The sequence below is a fragment of the Sorex fumeus genome, unplaced genomic scaffold (assembly GCF_029834395.1).
Source record: "Sorex fumeus unplaced genomic scaffold, SorFum_2.1 ptg000015l, whole genome shotgun sequence".
In the NCBI taxonomy this organism is placed as follows: Eukaryota; Metazoa; Chordata; class Mammalia; order Eulipotyphla; family Soricidae; genus Sorex; species Sorex fumeus.
In genome coordinates this window covers 15,695,611-15,716,723 of record NW_026606072.1, presented here as the reverse complement: position 1 = coordinate 15,716,723, position 21,113 = coordinate 15,695,611, and the positions used below count along the sequence as shown (strand labels likewise).

The 21,113-nt window shown below is 37.0% G+C and overlaps 1 protein-coding gene across 2 annotated transcripts in view; it reads left to right on the top strand.

Moving 5' to 3' along the window:
* RAB3C (RAB3C, member RAS oncogene family) overlaps positions 1-21,113 on the top strand; it is a 271,591-nt gene that overhangs the window by 137,155 nt on the left and 113,323 nt on the right. For both annotated transcript variants that reach the window (XM_056112097.1, XM_056112096.1), the window contains exon 3: positions 3,720-3,838. In XM_056112097.1, the coding sequence (XP_055968072.1) occupies positions 3,720-3,838 (119 nt within the window). The remainder of the gene's footprint in view (positions 1-3,719; positions 3,839-21,113) is intronic.

Sequence of the window (21,113 nt, the reverse complement as noted above, 5' to 3'; positions counted from 1 at the left end):
GCCAGTCTCTGTGCTGTGAGATAATATCTCATTGTTATTTTGATCTGCATATCCCTGATGATTAGTGATGAGCATTTTTCATGTGCCTTTTGGCCATTTGAATATCTTCTTTGAGAAAGCTTCTGTTCATTTCAACACCCCATTTTCTGTTGGAGTTGGATGTCTTCTTTTTGTAAAGTTCAACTAGTGCCCTGTATATCCTTGATATCAACCTCTTATCCAATGGGTATTGGGTAAATATTCCTTTCCAATTCTGTTAACTGTCTTTGTATATTGGTCACTGTTTCTTTTGAGGTGCAGAAGCTTCTTAAGATAGTCCCACTTGTTTATCTCTGTTTCCACTTGCTTGGCCAGTGGTGTGTCACCTTTGAAGATACCATTAGCTTCACTATGAAGCTGTTAGAAAAGATGAAATCATGAAATTTGCGTATAAATGGATCAACATGGAAAGTATCATGTTGATTGAAATGAGTCAGAAAGAGATGGACAGACATAGAAAGATTGCACTCATCTATGGAATATAAAGTAACAGAATGGGAGACTAACGCCTAAGAATAGTTGAGATAAGGACCAGGAGGTTTACTCCATGACTTGGAAGCTGGCCTCAAATGCTGGGGGAAATGGCAGCTCAGATAGAGAAGGGAACACCAAGTAAATGGTCTTTGAAGAACCAGCTTGGATTGGGAGATGCTAGCTGAATGTAGACTATAGATCGAACACAATGACCACTCAGTTCATCTAGTGCAAACTACAACACCCAAAGGAAAGAGAGAACAAAAAGGAATGCCCTGTCATAGAGGCAGGGTGAGGTGGGGGGGAATGGGATGGGCGTGGTGGGAGGGATATTGGGATCATTGGTGGTGGAGAATGGGCACTGGTAGAGGGATGAGTACTCAATCATTGTATGACTGAAACTCAAGCACCAAAATTTGTAAGTCTGTAACTGTACCCCACGGTGATTCACTAATAAAAAAAAAAAAGAAAAAAGAAAAATTGGTTCTCTTTCATCTTTAGTTTTCAGTAAGATATACCATTAACTGGTAGATATAAAAAAAAGAAAAATAGTCAAATGATCCCAACTGATTTTCTCTTGCCTAATAAATATGCATTTTCCCAATTACATAGTTTGTGATGTCCATATTCATATGCTTTCATTTAAAATATATAAAACTGTAAGCATAGTACAATAAAGTATTCAAGTAATAATTAACTTCTATTGTATTTCAACATTGCATTTTTGTTACTATGCTTGAAATTCAACTGTTTTAATTGGCAAAATTTAGCTATTCATTTGCCTGTATATAAATACTTTTTAATTAAAATGTGAAATATTTCGCATTTTTTTCATGTTTTTTAGCACCACTTAGCATATTAATTTTATTGAGTGCTATTCTCTCTGGTCTAGTATGAATCTGTTTTTCAGTTTATCATTTTGTTATGCTTTTCAGTTTTACAGCATTTTTTTGTATTCAAGAAACTGGTAAATTTTTATGAAGTGCGATCTATGCTCTCCTTTTTAATTTCTGTCTTGATAGTATGTTCCAAAAGATCTGTCCTGATGGAGCTACTGGATTTTTTTTCTATTTTATGTATCATAATGGCAGACAGTCTACTTGCTCCCTATTGCACCCTCCCAACCCCACCCCCAACACACACACACACACACACACACACACACACACACACACACACACACTACCATAATCTCAGTTCTGCTATCTAGTGCCAGGTGCTTTGTCTATTCACCATTGTCTCTTCCTTTTTTTTCCCATTTTATATCTATGGGGCTGGAGCAATAGCACAGCAGGTAGGGCATTTGTCTTGTATGCGGCCGACCTGGCGAACCCAATCCACGATGACCAAGATCATCTAGCATTTGTCCTCCTGACTTATTTTGCTTATATGATACCCTTTAGTTCCATCAACGTTGTGGATAAATATAGAATTTCATCTCAGGGAAAGGCTGATTGACTTGAATAATTTTTTCAGCTACATTATACAGTGAACATAACAGGATTTCATCTAGATTTAGATGAAATAGTAATATTTTGAGTAGTATTCCATTGTGCATATGCAATTGTATGTCGACCACATTTTTCTTTCTATTTGTTTTTTGGGCCACTCAATGGTGCTCAGGGTTTACTCCTGGCTCGGCACTCAGAGATCACTCCTGAAGGGCTTGAGGAACCGTATGTGGTGCTGGAGATCAAACTCTGATCAGCCATATGCAAGGGAAGCACCCTGTCCGCTGTACTATCCCTCTGCTCCTAGAACACTGTTTCTTTAGCCACGCACTTATCACTGGATATTTGAGTTGTTTTATATTTTGGCAATTGCAAATAACAACAGATGTTTTTATTCTCATTTTCCAACCGAATGAATGCAGACTAAACTGTACGCCCTTCTTCCCCCCCACAGTGAATTTTACTTAGTAGACAGACAATGAATATGTAATAATGGAGCTAATATACTCTTTTAATTTTAAGCCGCAGATTTTGATAAGAATAAAATTTGTTTTGTAGTACTGGAGATTAAAATGAGGGCATCACATATAAACTGTAAGCACTCTACCACTGAGCTGCATCCCCATCGATGAGAATGATTCTTGTTTTCATTTTATTTTCCAACAAGCTTAATGGAAGTGAAACTATGTTGAAGGTACTTTGAGTTCAGTATTTTCTTAAAAGTATATAATCTTTGGAGGTCACGAGTTTCCCCCCACAAGTGGCTTTCCGGCATGGCCATGGCTCCAAAGGAACAAGGACTTAATGCAGAGCCTGGCAGCTTGCGGCAGAAAAGTGTACGGACTATGCGTTAATCCACGGTACTGTGCCTCCCCCCGAGGGAAAGGGTGTTGCTATGTTGCTACCTTCCGCCATTCCCATCACCCTCCCCCGCCCCCAGCAGCAAGGTGGCCGCTGCCTTAGACCTTATTGGAAAGTCAGGTATGAGCTGGCGGTGATGGGGCAACTGCAACCTCACGGGAAGGGGAGCGTTCCGAGCTCGTCCTTCACGCCCTACCGAGGTCACGAGTTGCCCCCCATGAGCGGCTCTCTGGCATGGCCATGGCTCCAGAGCCACAGAAACCAATCTTATAATTATCTGGTTCTTGGCAGAAATTCCCCCAGACTTAATAAGTAAAATATTAGAAATCCAAAATCGCGTGGCCACTATCACCGTCACCCAACATCATATGGTCCTCATAACCAGCTATAGAAAACAAATTATTTCACTATGCCTTTTCAGCAGTTCTGATTTTTTGGGTGAAAACTCTAAACAATAATGGTGCATCTTTTGTTAAAGTGATGAATGTAATCAAAGTAGATAGAGAGTTAAGTAGAAATCATCTGCCTCACAGGTATTGGGAGGGGTGGGAGAGGGGTATATTGGGGTTCTTGGTGGTGAAAAATAAGTACTGGCGAAGGGAAAGGTGTTTGATCATTGTATGACCAAGACTTAAACCTGAAAGCTTTGTAACTTTTCCCACAGTGATTCAATAAATAAATATATAAAAAAATAAAAATAAAGGATTTCATTGTTGCTGGAAAAAATATAGAATCCTTAATACTATGTAGAACTATCACATGAAAATATTAGGAAAAATAAGACTCAAAAGAAATTGCAAATGCAAAGCAGACTTTTAAGAGAGGCTTTAAAAATAATTTATTATTTTTCAAAAGATGTATTGTCTTTTTCATAAAAAAACTATTTCTTTTTAGGATACAGCAGGCCAAGAAAGGTACAGGACTATCACCACAGCCTACTATCGTGGGGCCATGGGCTTTATCTTAATGTATGACATCACAAATGAAGAATCCTTCAATGCGGTACAGGATTGGTAAGAACGAACATTTTCCTTACTACCGATGGCTTTTATTTTTCATTTCATTCTTTCTTCCTCTTCTAAACAATGACTAACTGCTATGTGATGTTTATTTACTAGATGATATACTGCATTTTACAAGAAACAAATGTTATGTATGCTCACAACTAGTATTTAGGGATTGATAAAAAGTCATTTGGGTGATTTTTCAATGTTTTAATATTAAATTTCAGTACTTTACATCCTGTTACTCATAGTCCCATGGAAACTAGTGCAATGGTTTTGGCTTTTAAAATATACATAATGAGTAGTTTAGATATTTATTAGGTCCACAACAAGGATCTGCAAATTATAAATGATAGGCCAAATTGTCATTTGTCTTATCAATAATTTTTTGTTAGAATATAGCCTGGCTTATTATATCTGTGGCTGCTTCAGAAGTACCACTGCTACATAGTTCGGTAGTTGCAAGAGAGACCATGTGACTCTCAAAACCTTAAACACTTCTGTCTAACCATTTATAGTAAAAGCTTTGCTGCCTCCTTTCTTACGTGATTTATTAAATATTCCATTCCTATCAAAATTTATGAGTTTCAAAAGACTGGATGAAGGACAGGATAAAATCAAAACCTTTTTTGGGTCACAGCTGCATCAAGTCATCTGAGAATACTTCTGTAATAAGAATAGGGTCTCAGGTTTTCTGTAGCTTTTTCTCTAGCTTTCTGCAACCTATAGGATTTGGAAAATGACCCACTACCCAGTGCATCAGAAAGCAAGATGCTGCCACACCGGCTTTGGTAAGAAAGGAAGGATTTTGTTGCAGTCCAGAGTGCAGCGATGGAAACAGCAACTGTCAGCCCTACCTCACTGTACCTTCATATCAGGGAGTATTTGACAGAGTTAGAAAGCAAGCCAGCTTGAAATTTACATCTTATCTATTTCTTGAAAACCAGAAGAAGAGTATGGGCACAAACAAGATGGTCTGGAAGGGTGGTCTGAGGATAAATAGGGTGATGCTTGTGTTCTCTGCATCTCCTAAAACATAACTAGAAGAGGTATAACACTTATTTGACTGTTTTTGAAGGTAAAAGACAATTAAGGGCAAGAGGGTGTGTCTGAGTGAGTCTTGACTGGTTTTTCTTTCCTGAAAAACAGATAAAATGTATTTATGGAAAAGAAGTTTCCACAAAAGATAGTGTGATATTGGACCACCTCAACTTCACAGTATCATTTTGATCTATCTCTTTAGAGGTAGCGTTTTATTATTCCATTAATTGTTGGTAGGAAACACTGAAGAATTAATGGCCATGGTCATGCTATCCAACATCAGGACCAACAAAACTGATTTTTCTTAAAAAAAAAAAAAAGAAAGAAACTAGCTAGATTTCTGTGTGCTGTTGGGAGGAAATTGGCATTCCCACAGGTGTGATCAGATCCGAATTGATCACATTTTATAGTAAGTACAGTCATCATTTGCCCTGTGTTGGGAATCTTTAGCAATACATAAAGAACATTCATTTTTTCTTGATTTCTGTGGGTATATTACCCAAAAAGATTGTTTTTACATATTCTGTGATGGGCATATTCTATTAAAAACTTCAGTTTCCTTTAGATCATTTCTTTTTAAGTTTTAATTGTTTTTCTGGAAAAATCATCTTTCTCACATATACACAATAATAAAATGGATAATAGAGGTTCAAAGGGAAATGCATGGTTATAAACTGGAAAAGTCAACCTTAGTATCTATATGAAAAATAAAAACATTTCACTAATAGACATAAACTATAGGTTACACACATTTCTTTATTAGAATAGGACTATTCTCAGAATAAATCATTAATGCAAGGAAATTCCAATCAAATGCCAGCAGATCTGATGCAAAGTGGAATGAAACAGAGGTCAAATAGAAGCATAAGAGGGACTACATTGGATTTTAGTTTATGGTAAAGGTGGCATTTCAAAGCAGGGTTCAAAAGGTTTGTTCATGTAGGATTGTTTAGTCACCACATGCAATTCTTCCACACATACTTCAGAGCAAAATGGTTATTTTAAGTTAAAGTCTTTTCTCTCAGGGATTATTGAGTTCTAGTGCTCCCAGACAGGAAGCATCACAAGTCAGGTTCCAGACTTCTGGTTACCAAATGCTGGTTGTACTCACATAGTTTGCCTTGTTGTTTTGATAAATGTTATATGATTATTGACATATATAAAATTGAGTTCATTAAAACCAAATGGAAATAGCACCAAGAGCCATGTCTTCACTCCTTTTATTCCTGCATCAGAAATGATAGGACATTTAACTTTCTCGCACCTTCATAGTGCTTTGATTTGTAGCCTTAGTCAGTCCAGTGACAATCCAATTGTGAAGTTTCCTCACCCTTCAACAGATCTATTGTCTTCTCAGTCCTCTTCAAATTCACTATTTCACTCTGTCTATTCTTTCCTTTTGAAACTATTTCCTGCCTTCTTAGAGGTGCATTTTCCAGATTATTCTTGTCTTTCTGATTGTTTCTCTAACTTCATTGATTTTCCTCTCTGTTTACTTACATGAGTATGTACAATCCCATTGCTTTTTAATGGGTCTTCTCAGTTTCCTCATACACCTTAAACCCTCATCAACAGTATTTCTTATTAATACCAGATGACTTTCAAGTTTTACTTTCTGGCCCCAATCAGTTTGGTAGATTGCAGTGTTGCATTTCCAGGTTCCCAAAATATTTATCCACCTGCACATCCTGCTTGTGCTTAAGAATCCATTATCCTCATCAAAGACAAGACAGCTCACCTTCCTGAATTAAATATTTCTGTACATTGATACCACATCATTCTGTAGCTCAGATCCACTTTGAATCTGACTTCCAGTCTTCCCAACCTAGGATCTGATTTTAAATGTTTTTTTGAATCTGCACCTTCCTTTTCATGTCTTCCATTACCATCATTCCTCATTCCTCATTTTTTTATTTTTTTTATTTTTTAAAATTTTTATTAGTCAAATACCATGAGGTACAGTTGTAGACTTACAAATTTTTGTGCTTGGGTTTCAGTTATACAATGATCAAATACCCATCCCTCCACTTTTAAAATTATTTTTTACTTCTAACTTTATGGCCAATGGGTAGGGAGTTTGCCTTGCATGCAGCGAACACAGGTTCAATTCCTTCATCCCTCTTGAAGATCCCAGCAAACAACCAAGAGTATCCAGCTCGCACAGCAGAGCCTGGCAAGTTCCCCGTGGGGTATTCAATATGCCAAAAACAGTAACAACCAGTCTCACAGCGGAGGCGTTACTGTTGCCTGCTCGAACAAATCGATGAACAACGGGAGGACAGTGCTACAGTGCTATGGAAACCCAAGAAATTCCTAGAAACCAAGGTGAAAACCAGACCAGAAAACATAAATTTTCTTCCTTTTGAATGTATATATTCATTTACATTCTCTACAAGAGATTAGGCAAATAGAATCCAAGATTATAGGCTTCCTCTGGTCTCCAGTGCTTCAAAATTTGAATGGTAATGATTCAAGGGAATGTGCTGACCACACACTACCTAGACTGTCTTTCTTAAACTTCATTGATCTCTTTACTCCTTAGATAGGAGGAGGTTTAAAGTTAGACTTTCTGATGAGGGGGGCCTCTCATCCAGTGTTTTGGAAACCATACGTTTGTTTTGATCACATCCAGTGTTTTGGAAACTGTACATTTGTTATATAATGCTTGTTAAGGTTTTTCTAGTTTCTGAACTTCTTGAATTTAGTTCTTCAATTTCTGATACCTCTTGATAGTTCATCCCCTAAACACATGCTCTGCCTTCTATAGGAAATTGTATCCCTCTAACCCTGGAATCAATCAGACTAATTTCATCTCATCCTTTCATTCTCAGCTTGTCCATCGTTTCCTCTGACTGATTTTTTTCCAGACCAGATTAATTTTGTCGATTCTGTACTTAGTTCTTTAAACTACCACTATCTAATATCTCATATAATGCCAAAAATGCATATTTTTTCTATTTTTGTGCTACAATCCAAGTTCCCTGAAGATCAAGTCTATGCTCATCTTTTTCCCCTTTCTATACCAATATCACCCATATGTCCTCACTAAGAGATCTCTGAAGAATTACTATTGAATGAGTTAGTAATACTGCTATGGAAAATACACATATAGCTGGCTCATCTGAATTGATTGACATATTTTATAAAAATAATTGGGGAAGCAAGGTGGCTGGAAATAATCATTTTGGAAGAGGCAGCCGACTTGATGTTCTTGATTTGTCCCTGTGTGAAAATACTCAGTAACTAACTTACAATGTGCCATCACTATTGCTTAAAACTGTTATTAAGAACAAGTGTATAAAGCTATAGAATCAAAAGCTCCTTAATATTAAGAAAAATGAAGATTAATTTTCTTTTTTGCTGACTATATGCTGAATTCTGTGGTATGCATCATTTTAGGATTTGATTTAAGAAAATAAATTGATCTTTTCATTATGAAAGAAGGTTCCAAATAGATTTAATAGTTTAAAAAATATGAGATCTCAAAAACTAGAAATTGAGCTTCCATATGACCCTGCAATACCACTTCTGGGAATATATCCCGAGGATGCAAAAAAGCACAGTAGAAATGACATCTGTACCTATATGTTCATTGCAGTACCGTTCACAATAGCCAAAATCTGGAAACAACCCAAGTGCCCTAGAACAGACGACTGGTTAAAGAAACTTTGGTACATCTATACAATGGAATACTATTCATCTGTCAGGAGAGATGAAGTCATGAACTTTGCTTATAAATGGATAGACATGGAGAGTATCCTGCTAAGTGAAATGAGTCAGAAAGAGAGGACAGACATACAAGTACTGCACTCATTTGTGGAGTATGAAACAACATAACATGAGGCTGACACCTAAGTATAGTAGATACATGGGCCAGGAAGATTGCTCCATAGCTGGAAGCCTGCCTCATGAGCAAAAGGGAGAAGGCAGCTGGAATAGAGAAGGGATCGCTAAGAAAAAGATGGCTGGAGGAATCGGCCGGGATGGGAGATGTGTGAAGAAAGTAGATAAAGGACTAAACATGATAACCTCTCAGGGTCTGTATTCCAAGTCACAATGCCCAAAAGTAGAGAGAGATTATGGGGAATCATGTCTGCCATGGAGGCAGGGGGAGGGTGGGAAAGGGGGTGTATACTGGGAATATTGGTGGTGGGGAATGTGCACTGATGGGGGAATGGATGTTTGATCATTGAGTGATTGTAACCTAAACATTAAAGCTTGTAATTATATCATGATGATTCAATAAAATTGAAAAAAAACCTGAGATCACCATTGAAAACCTTACTCTCTTTGTTTTTTTGTGTCTTTACGGCTGTTTTGTTTTTGTTTTTGTTTGCATTTGGCTTTTGTCTTTTGGACCAAACATAGTGGTGCTCAGAGCTTACTACTGGTTCTGTACTCAAGGACAATATGGGATGCCATTGACTGAACCTGGGTTGGTTGCATGCAAGGCAATACCTGTGGAGTGTTTCTAAAATAAATTGTGGCCAGAGAATTTCCTGGGTCTCACTTGGAACATGACGGGGCATATGGAATTCAGATTAGTTGTTCAGGCTCTTCCTGAACATCTAAGCATCATAATTCATATTATCTCCATATACTTCAAAGCATTTTAATTTGACTTATAACCTCCCCCCATTTCTGACTTTGAATGTATTTCTGTTCTAACATTGGCATGGCCATAGACTTCTATATTTTGGGGAGGAGAATGTCATTAACCAATCTCTCTCCTACATTATTTATTTACATTCTGCTTTTGTGACACAGTGAGAAACTATAAATATAATATTTTTATGTCAGGAAATCTGGTGAGCAGATTTTTATTTTTAAAAGCCATCAGACTGAAGATAAAAGTCTAACACCATCTTCCCACCAGTTTTAAATAATTCATTTCTATGACGTTTAGAGCACAACATTGTTGATGTGTTCAAACTAGAATGGTTTTCACCTTCAAATATCTTTCTCCTCTAAGTTTTCTGTTTCATTCCCTCTGTTTGTTCCCTTCTTGATTTAAGAAAATATATAATGGTCTTAAATGAAGGTGACCTCATTTAGCTTGACTGTAACAAGTAAGATATGATAAAAAATTTCTAAGTCTTTGTTTGGGGGCTTCTAATTTCATTAGAGAGCCTAAGCAACCATAAAATCTTTTGTGCCACAGCTCAGAGAGGGCAATGTAGGATGAGATGAGATATTGTACCTTAAACTTATACTGCACCCGACTGTGGACTGGAATATGGTAAAAATACATTAGTGCTCTCAATTTAAGTCTTATAAGGAGCTGCTAACAAATTTACTAAAAGTTTGTTTATATAATCTGATCCTTTTGCTCCATATCTCATTACAGAGAAATGAAATGTGGGTAGAATTGATAGAGTAATCAAAATATATTTTAGTTACATTTTGGGTAGAGTGACTTGCACTTACCTGGTTAACTCCCATTATATATTCCATCCCTAAATGGCTTTTGGGTTTGCTTGTTTTGAGGAATTAAAATATTAGGGAATAGGTTAGTGCCTAAAAGTATAGCACCTGTATCATAGCTGCATATGTCAAACTGCAGTGAAAATGCAAATTGTTAAAAATGTGCACAGCCTTGAATTAAAGATGATTTCATTAAACTTGTTTTTTACTTAGTGTCTTCCCAGTCAAAAGAGGCCAGATCTTGGCTTATATTTTGATCATAAAGAATGTTTTCTCCCTCTAGTGACTCAATAAATATCAAGTCTTTAACATGTGAAACACATATGAGCAGTTTATAGGCTGCATTTTTTACAGAGAATGAGGTAAGGGAATAACATATTCATCCTGTATGACTTTGTGTCTTTGAACGTAACTAATCCCTACTGTATTTTAAGGGTGTTAATTACTGTTCCATAAATATTGGCACTAAACTAAAGCCCAGAAGGTAAATTCAAATGGCTTCGGGTTTACTCCATTCAGACTATGTAGGGAATATCAAGATTAAATAAAAGACACAGACTCTGGATTAAATGTATTATATAAATGATAGTTCCTTGGTGTTTTGTGTCACAATATTTATTGAAAATGTCATTATTTTATCTCAGAATTTCCTTTGTTTCACTATGGAAACATTTTATCTCAGAATTTCCTTTGTTTCACTAATATACCTTCTTTTCTTTTAAATGAGTTGCCTGCCTCTGGGGAGATTTGTCCTGAAGGACGATAATTATATCTGTCATATACCTCCTCAGGGAAAGAGACTGTGAGCAAACCCACTTTCTAGTCCTATATGGTTAGCTTGGTTTTGGGATTGTATTGTCAATACTGATGATCCAATTTGGAAAACAGAATTCTTGGTTTACTAATAAACAGGTACGCTTGTGACTTGAGAAGTAAGGATGTTCTTGCAAAACCAGTCTTGAACCCCACCAATACTTCTGGTCCATCATGACTGTGATCACCACCAATTCTGCTTCAGTGAATATATTTATGGTTTCATGTTGAGGATTTACTCATTTTCCAGTTGTCTCATCAACAAATAAATAGTACCCAGTTGTGGAATTGTGAATTGAGAATAGAAAGACAAAAATCGTCTAAGTCTAAACTAATATAAACCTGGTATTCACCTAAGTCTAAATCTGTCAAATCAGTCTCATTGTTTGATGATGGAGGACTCCCTAATATAGCTGGAGGGGTCTGAGATCCAGTTGCTCATTCACAATTAGGGCACATTTGGTTATTAATCTTTGGTGCACCAGAGATGGTCATGGAGCATGGTGACTGACTCCATTAAATTTAAACAATTTAAGTTTAAATACTTAAGTTTAAATACTTAAAATGTCTAAATTTAGGCTCTTTAAATACTGTCACATACTTTATTTCTTTTTATGTGCTCTCAGTTTCTAAAACAAGAACTTATGAAGTCAGTAGAGCAAATGCAAGTGACCCTATCATATGTCACAGTCTCTTTGCCTTCAATCTTATATTGTTCTAAGGAATAACTCCTAGGTAAGGACTGTTTTAAAGTTTCTTGCATCTTACTACATAATTTTAATTTATAAATGTTTAAGAATTTTTTTAAAATACCTTCCATGCTCATAGTATACAGAAAGCATTACTAATATTTGGCCGATAAATATCACAAGGACTGAGTTTTCCTAGGTGATTTCCAAAACATTCTTTTAATTCAAAATTTTTAGTAGTTTAAAAAATTTAGTAGTTTTAGTAGTTCAACGTTTTTAGTAGTTCTTCTGATGTTTGTCAACTGACAGTACCCATACTTACAATAACAAAAATCACAGTCTTCTACAATATTGACTTCACTTTAGATATAAGTTAGAAGTTTGGGTTTTGCAAGACCATCCTTTCTTCTCAACAGATGACTCTAAGTTGGGGACTCCTATGGCTACTCTTATGTTAGAGAATTCATAAGAATGACTCACAGAATTTGGGAAAGTGAAATATTTACAATTACAGTTTTATTATGGCTTAAATTTAGGCATCAATAGTTTTTGTTGGAGTTTTATTGAATACAATTATTTGATATCTATTTCCAGCCCACTTTCCCTTCTCACAAGATTGCCTGATAGTATATGACTCAAACTGCCAACTAATTAATTCCATCATTGGTCTCTTTAGCATGATCACCTCACCCCACCCTGGGTCATGTTCTTACATAATCTGTAAGGTCTGCTCTAGGGACCCATCCTGAGTAACAGACACCCCATTATATTTAGAGGAAAAACAAGAGGTTAGATATTAGCTCTCAAAAAATGGGGGCAAAGGCCACTATATTAATCTGTAATGCATACTATCAAACATACAGAGAAAACAAATTGTGAAAACTAAATGACTTATCTATAACAGGGTTTCTATTATTGTCTGTTCAGCACCTCTGTGGAAGACCACTTTGTAGAAAACTGCATTAAACAGCCCCATCAAGGATCCCTAGAAGTCTGGCCACAGTGGTACCCACAGTTGCTCTCCTGTGATTCTTATTCACATCTCATTTTCTTCTTGAAATTTCTTCTCACTTTTACCCATCCTTGCTAATGCCCCCATTTTCCTATTTAAATAAGTTTCATCATGAAGTTAAATGTAGTGATAAGGCTAATATGACAAGGTCCTGTTAGAAAAATGTCAACATGCTTATTTTTATGAGCAAGAAGTAATATTTTTACCTCAGTAACCTCATAGCTTATCAAACTCCTTCCTTTAACCTGAGTCATACTCTAAATTCCAGTAGGCTGGATTCTAAATATGACCTTTTTGATAGATCTGTTACCTGTTATTTAAAGAATTAATGAGTGAAAATCAACTGTACCTTCTATTAACCTGCATTTCTTAAATGCATATCAGAAATTCAGCAAAGTGAAGCATAGATGCTTTGCTACCATTTAAATTATTTTCTTATCTTTCTGTTTCAGAGAAACTGTGAACTTTAAATGTGTGTATTAATATGGTAATTTATGTAAATCACTGCCTGCATAATTTTATATTCTGGGGATGGGTCCATTCTGAATTGCAAGAGCAGAGCACTTTACATCCAATGACCTTATGATAGGTATTAAAAGATAGCAAAGATGACTTTATGTGACTGAGTAGAATAGCTGATTTTAGAAGAAATTTTCTTACACTGGAAGAAAAATATTAATTTTTTAATCAATTTAAAACCAAGGGATTTAGGAAGCTGGTATGGAGGAGCTGGGAAGAATGAGAAAGATAGAAAGAAGGGAGCAAGATTACTGTTAAAAGCTCTCATTTGAGAAGGGCAAGAGGCATGAAGCTGAGAATATTGAGACTGGGAGGGAGAAACTGCAGAGGGTTTGCAAACCCTTAATTAATGTCACTTCCCTCGAAGTTAGATAAATTCAACAAACTAAATTGTATAACCTTGGATTTTCAAGTATTTAACCTTGTTTCAGCCTTACTTGGATAGTTGTAAAATAGGAAAAGAACTCTGAAATTACAAAAAAGCTGTGAGAAATTGGGGAGAAACATGAATGCAGCTGGTAGTTTGTCATCGCCTAAGACTTTATTTTGTCCTTCCATCTATATCAGACTGTAGTTTAAATCCAGATTGCATCTTTGAATCACTTGAACATATTTTCAAGGGATATTGTTCTCTATGGGCTAGAGTGAGAGCACAGCAGGTAGGGGTTTGCCTTGCTGGCCCACCCAGGTTCGATTCCTCCATCCCTCTAAGAGAGCCTGGTAAGCTACCAAGAGTATCCTACCTGCATGGTAGAACCTGGCAAGCTACCTTTGGCATATTTGATATGCCAAAAACAATAAGAAGTCTCACAATGGATATGTTACTGGTGCCTGCTTGAGCAAATCGATGAACAACAAGAGGACCGTGCTACAGTACTATTGTCCTCTATCCAATCTTGCCACAGCTTTCATTTTGAAAAATCTCTATATTAGGATAAGGACTTTTCCCAATGTAATATTTTAGCTATATATTATTAGAATTGAACTTTTATGTATATTTTAAGAAAATTAAAATGTATATTGTAAATATTTCTAACCTTTGGTGTATTTATATTTTTCAGAATGATGTTTAATCCCCTACCTTTACAATCAGTTCACTAAATGTAATAGTAACATCTCAGATCTCAGGTATTGTCAGTTTGAATTGGATCTCAGTCCTATGTTGTTCGACAGTTTTCTTTTTCAAAAATTCAGATTCAGTGGAGATAGACTATGGGGTCTAAGCATGAGCCAGGAATTTAGCCAAAAGGTTTGGATCAGCAGGACTCAGATCACAGGTCCTGGTCATGCTTACAAGGAGAGAACCGACAGTGGGATCAGAGTTCTTCGCAGTATGAGACACATCCAAGAACCTATGGGTTAAAATGAGTAGCTTTCCTTGGACGGGTAAAAAAGATGACATGACAAGAAGTAAGTTGCTCCTATTAAAGATTTATCATCATTGCTGCCATTGCAAAGTTTTCAGGGCCTATTTACAGTCTTATTCTTGTTCTTATTCATGCTGAAGACTGACTGGCATGGCTTCCATAAGCCGGTGGTAAATATAGCATCCAACCTGCAGTGGTCATATGGTATTCATGCTGTGTGTGGTATTTCCAGCTTCCTTGATCTAGACAAGATTTCTCATGAGAAACAGCAGTTCTTCCAGGGGACTCATTTGAAATGAGATAACAGGTGCATATTGGGCCCTCTGGGGTTTTCCTCTCTGATGAGATGACTACATAGACAAGAAGCAAGGCTATTGTCTGTGAACTTTGGAGGCTTCTGAGTTGATTAAATTAGGAGAGTTTTTTTTAATTATTTTTTGGTCACACCTGGTGATGCACAGGGGTTACTCCTGACTCATGCACTCAGAAATTACTCCTGAGGGTGCTCAGGGGACCATATGGGAAGCTGGGAATCGAACCCAGGTCAGCTGTGTGCAAGGAAAATGCCCTCCCTGCTGTGCTATTGCTACAGCCCCTAGAAGACATATTTTTTAGCTTGAACATAAAGCTCACATTATGCTGGTCATAACACACAAAATTCAGCCAAGACTGATTATTTATGTTTTGTACTTTTGTAATGGAAGAACTTCTACATGACTATAAATGGTTCCAAAATAAATAATTGTCTACTTTCCTGAGATTCACTGTCTTTTGCTGAAAATAAGTCACGGATGCCACAGTCACCAGACCAGACAGAGTGTTGGTGCAGAATAAATATTTTTCCCAAGGATTGACGCTTTTGGCTAGCCCCTTCAGCCTTTGCCTTTCCCCAGTCCTTCCATATTACCTTGTTCCTACATCACGCACTTTCTTGTTTTCAATATGAACTACAACAGACCATAGGTCATTAGCGAGATACGCAGTGTTCCTTGCTGCTTCTCTTGTTCCATCAGAATGAGAAACTCTGTGTCCTTACTGCAAACTTCTGGTGTCCTCCATACTCTAAAAAACACCTCAAATACCCTCCTCTTGCTCTCTTATGTGGGTAATGTCCTGGCTGAGAGCTGCCTCGATGCAGACATTCAATCCATATTCACATTTTTCCCTCTTCTTGGCCTCCTAGTCAAGCTTCTCTGATTCTCTGGGGTTCCTGGCACTGTCCTTTTCATCTCATAGGTGCTTATTTTATCCTGCATCATTTTGTCATGCCCACCTCTTCATTTCCTCTACTGTGTTGTTAGATTTTTGACTTCTGATTATAAAACATATTCCTATATTACTTAAGGATCTCTCAAAGAGTGTCATACTTTGTAGGTACCACATTAAAATGCAATTAATGAATTAATGAGAAAGCAAATATTTACGTGCACCTTTACCCTGCATAACTCTCCCTTCTTTGGTGTTTTCCCATTGCAATTAGTACTAACAGTTAGCTTTGATACTTTCCAGGAACTAATCAAATGAAAATGATTCATAGAATAATTTATTTGCTGGTGTACCTGGCATTATATGCACTTTAGAGTGACAGTTCTATACTGAACACATCTCCAACTTATTTTTTTTATTTTCTTTAATTCTTTTGGATGACTTGTTTTTATCATGAGTACCATATATACTTATCTTTTTTTGTTAACATATTTTTATTTCATTTCAGATTTTATTTTTCTTCTGGTATAGCACTGTAGCACTGTCATCCCATTGTTCATCGACTTCCTCGAGCAGGCATCAGTAATGTCTCCATTGTGAGACTTGTTACTGTTTTTGGCATATCAAATATGTCACGGGTTGCTTGCCAGGCTTTACCGTGCTGGTGGTATACTCTCCAAGAGGGGTGGAGGAATCGAGCCCAGGTTGGCCAAGTGCAAGGCAAATGCCCTACCCGCTGTGCTATCTCTCCAGCCCTTTTCTGGTATACTCTAGCATTATTCCTATAACTAATGGAAGTCCTCATGATGTTTTTTAGGGAGGTATCATCAGTTGACATCAATTTTCTAAAGGATTTATGACAAAGAAAAATAAGAGCATCTTTTTATTCCTTGTGACTAGTAAAACAAACAACAAAACAAAAATAACCTTTCATTCTTTCACCATCCTCCCTGTAGCACTGTAGCACTGTCCTCCCATTGTTCATCGATTTCCTCGAGCGGGCACCAGTAACATCTTCATTGTCGTTACTGTTTTTGGCATATCGAATCCCCCACGGGGAGCTTGCCAGGTTCTGCTGTGCGGGCAGGATACTCTCGGGAGTTTGCGGGTCTCTCTGAGGGGGACGGAGGAATCAAACCCAGGTCAGCCATGTGAAAGGCAAACGCCCTACCCACTGTGCTATCGCTTCAGCCCATCCTCCCTGTAATGTGTCTATATGTAATGAACACATGGAACCACATCACTTGTGGTATTCTCCTCTCCCACAACCCACTCTGTCTTGGCACACATGCAAAGAGCTTCATGCTATGAGAGACCCAAAGCACACACAGACATTCCAAGTGGAGAGGGGGTGGGTTATATGCTGACTGTTCTAATTGGAAATCAGGGAGCAGCTGACTTCTTGAGTTAGGGAATCATTACATTTGTGCATACTCATTCAGAGATCGGCATTTGTAGCTTGAGCTTAACATTAGGGACTTTGATTTATGACTTCTTATTAACAGCCACCACACATCACTGGGATTCAGTACCATCTTGCATAATAATTAACTCATCCATAAAGTACATGTTTGTCAGCCAGAATGGAAAGCGATATTTGTTTGATGCTCTTCTGCAACTGCAGAGGAAATTCAAACAGCTTTTTTCCTGAAAACACAAAAATCTCATCTATATCGCCCTGAAATTAGAAGGAATTTCATAAAGCTAGATTCTGAAAAGTCTAAACTCATAAGTAATGGTCCACAAATGCAAGCACATTTATTTCTTTATTAACTTCTACTGATATTTATTACATGGATACCTATGTCTGGAGCAGAGCACTGATTGATGGATTCCTTGAGCTTGATAGTTAATTTGTCCATCAGAAGACACATACAACAGCCCACAAGAGGACAGTAAAACTAAAATGGAAGCAGTAGACTGTGACATTCTTAATTATTCTGACAGCAGCTTGAGGTTCTCTGATTGCACTCAGGAAATAATACATACTCTGAGTAGAAACAGTTTTCAAGGATCCAGCACTGAAAGCAGTCTAAATTTTCTTAAATTGCTTCTGACTAAACCTCTGTCTGGATTTTGGATTTGGACCATACCTGATGGTGCTCAGGGGCTATTCCAGTGTTATTTATGAAACCATGCAGAGCCAGGGGTTCCAATCTGCAGAACCTATGCTCTGGTCCTAAACCAAGTAAGACAATTTTCCTGAGATGTTTTAGGCAACATGGAACATTATTATAATACTTGAAGAATCCTTATAGCACCAATCCTTACTGAGTCTGAAAAAAACATAGAAAATAAAAGCATACCACTTCCTATTTCATTGTTAAATTTCATATAAGCAATTAAATTGTAATTCTTAACTTCTAATATAAACTTCTAATGACTATTATAAACTTATAATAAATGTTTAGCTTAAGTGTGCCTTGATGTATTTGGAACATACTTGAACTAAGAAATTTTATATCATTTATAAAATGCATAAAAGCTTAAATGGAATCCTATATTTTATTTGGTACCCCTATTTTTAGATACCTAGTTGAAGAAATTATTTCTAAAGTTGTGTGAACTGTTATTATAAACTATAATGTAATTGAGTTGAGGGAGTTAAATAAAACTACTCAACTCTGAGTTTGGAAAGAATCACATATTATAATTTTATTGGCTTACTTGAAGTTTCAGTCTTTTATTTCTCAAAGATTCATGAATTGTGTGTATAGATATGTGTGTATTTTTCAGAACTTAAAAAGACTTATCTAGATAAAATAATAAGTGTATATATACATGTGTACATGTGTGCCTGTGTGGTCTAAAGAGATCTCTTCAGGGAAAGAGATCTCATTATACTTTGTAATTTTATTCAAGACCTTTGGAGATAGATGCACAATGTGTGCTGCGTATATTGAATCATAGCTTGACCTTGATTTTCTTTTGATTCTTTGTTTTTGTTTTGGTAACAAATTAGGCTGTGTTCAGGGGGGCCTTATGGAAGGCTGGGGATCAAACCCAGATAGTCCATGTGTTAGGCAAGAGCCTACCCATTGTACTCTGACTCTGGCCCTTGACTCATTTCTTTTTCTTTTTTTTTTAGAACATAAAGATATTTATTGAATTGTCTGTTTTTCATTTTCTTTTTTATAGAAATAGAATCTATTTTTTATTATTTTTTATTAGTGAAACACCATGTTGGCTGCGTGCAAGGTAAATGCCCTACCGCTGTGCTATTGGGCTGGAGCAATAGCACAGCGGTAGGGCGTTTGCCTTGCACGCAGTCAACATGGCCGACCCTAGTTCAATTCCTCCACCCCTCTCGGAGAGCCCGGCAAGCTACCGAGAGGATCTCGTCCGCAGGGCAGAGCCTGGCAAGCTCCCCGTGACGTATTCAATATGCCAAACACAGTAACAACAAAGTCTCCAATGGAGATGTTACTGGGACCGCTCAAACAAATCGATGATCAATGGGAGGGCCTTTACTTACTTACTTACTTAGTGAAACACCATGAGATACAGTTGTAGACTTACAAATTTTTGTGCTTGGGTTTCGATTATACAATGATCAAATTCCCATCCCTCAACTAGTGCCCATTTTCCACCACCATGGATCCCAGTATCCCACCCACCCCCAACCCCCCCATCCCACCCTGCCTCTGTGGCAGGGCATTCCCTTTTGTTCTAACTCTCTCCTTTTGGGTGTTGTGGTCTGCAAAAGAGGCATTGAGTGGCAATCATGTTTGGTCCATAGTCTACTTTCAACATGTATCTCCCATCCTGGGAGGATTCTCCAAACACCCTTTATTTGGTGCTCCTTTCTCTATCTGAGCTGCCCTTTCCCCTAGAATGCCTGGCTGGCCTACAATCCATGGAGTAATCCTCCTGGTACTGATCTTGGCTGTTCTTGGGTATTAATCTCCTATTTTGTTACTTTATGTCCCCCAGATGAATGCAATCTTTTTATGTCTATCCCTGTCTTTCTGACTCATTTCGCTTAGCATAACTCATTTCTTATACGTTACTCTGTTTAAGAATCGGCTTGAGAAGACTTGTAATTAGCAACTTATTGTAATAGATACAGAAACTGAAAATAATTTTTAGAAAACAAAAACTTAAGGTTACAAAAAAGCTTTGGAAAAATCTGAGAAAATAAGATCTCTAACTCTTGGAAGTGGTTAACTGAAAAGACCAAACTGAGAGTTCTTTTTTTCATTTTTTTTTTAATTTTTATTAGTGAGACACCATGAGGTACAGTTGTAGACTTACAAATTGTTGTGCTTGGGAGAGTTGTTTAATATGTATAAAAATTATTTGTAAAGCAGTCTTCTTAGTTTAGAAACATTCACATTTCACCTTACGTAAGCTCATTATAACTTACATCTTCATTTTGAAACCAAAATTTAAAACTAGATTTGATTAAGAAAGGGCATTTGTTTATAAAAGTAACAATTTTGGCCGTTATATATTGATCTGTCTGTGGGTCTGCAGAGAAGATCTGAGTCATAGTTGGTACAGGAAGCTAAAGGAAGCTTTGAAGAAAATTTGTTTCTTTCACTGCCATATAGCTTGAAGACACACTAGATTCCAGTAAACCTTTACTGAGTCACACTGAAGGAGTAATCTAAGTCAAGAAGTTAAGAGGCAGTCAGGAAGTGTAACATGTGATAGATTATTATGAGGGATGAAAACCACGGAATAAATGTATGAAAGAGGGAGAAGGAGATAGATTTCCTGATTTTAGTTATAGTATTGTGAATGAAGGACTTATTTAGCTGACTTGATCTTGTATTTGTGAAACAGAGCTATTTATTGCTTTTTAATGCTAACTTAAGCTTACTGTTTCCGTATTTTTCAATAAATCTGTGCATTAACAATTTCAATGTAAGTCAGAAATATTGTTGACTTTTCTCAATTTGATGTCCCCTACATATTGCTTTATCAACTGTACAACAAACAAAATAACAGAATCAAGTGCAATAAAGTATGGAAGCCTTCTTTCCTACTTAGTATAACCTGATTTTTTTTCGACCTTAAAAACATTAAACACAGGGGCAATAGCAAGAGTACAGTGGGTAGGGCATTTGTTCTTCATGCAAACAACTTGGGTTTGATCCTTAGCATTCCATATGGTGCCCAGAGCTCACCAGGAATGATCTGTCACCATGAGCCAGGAGTAAGCCCTGAGGATTGTCAGCTGTGGACCCCCCCAAAACCAAACATAGAAA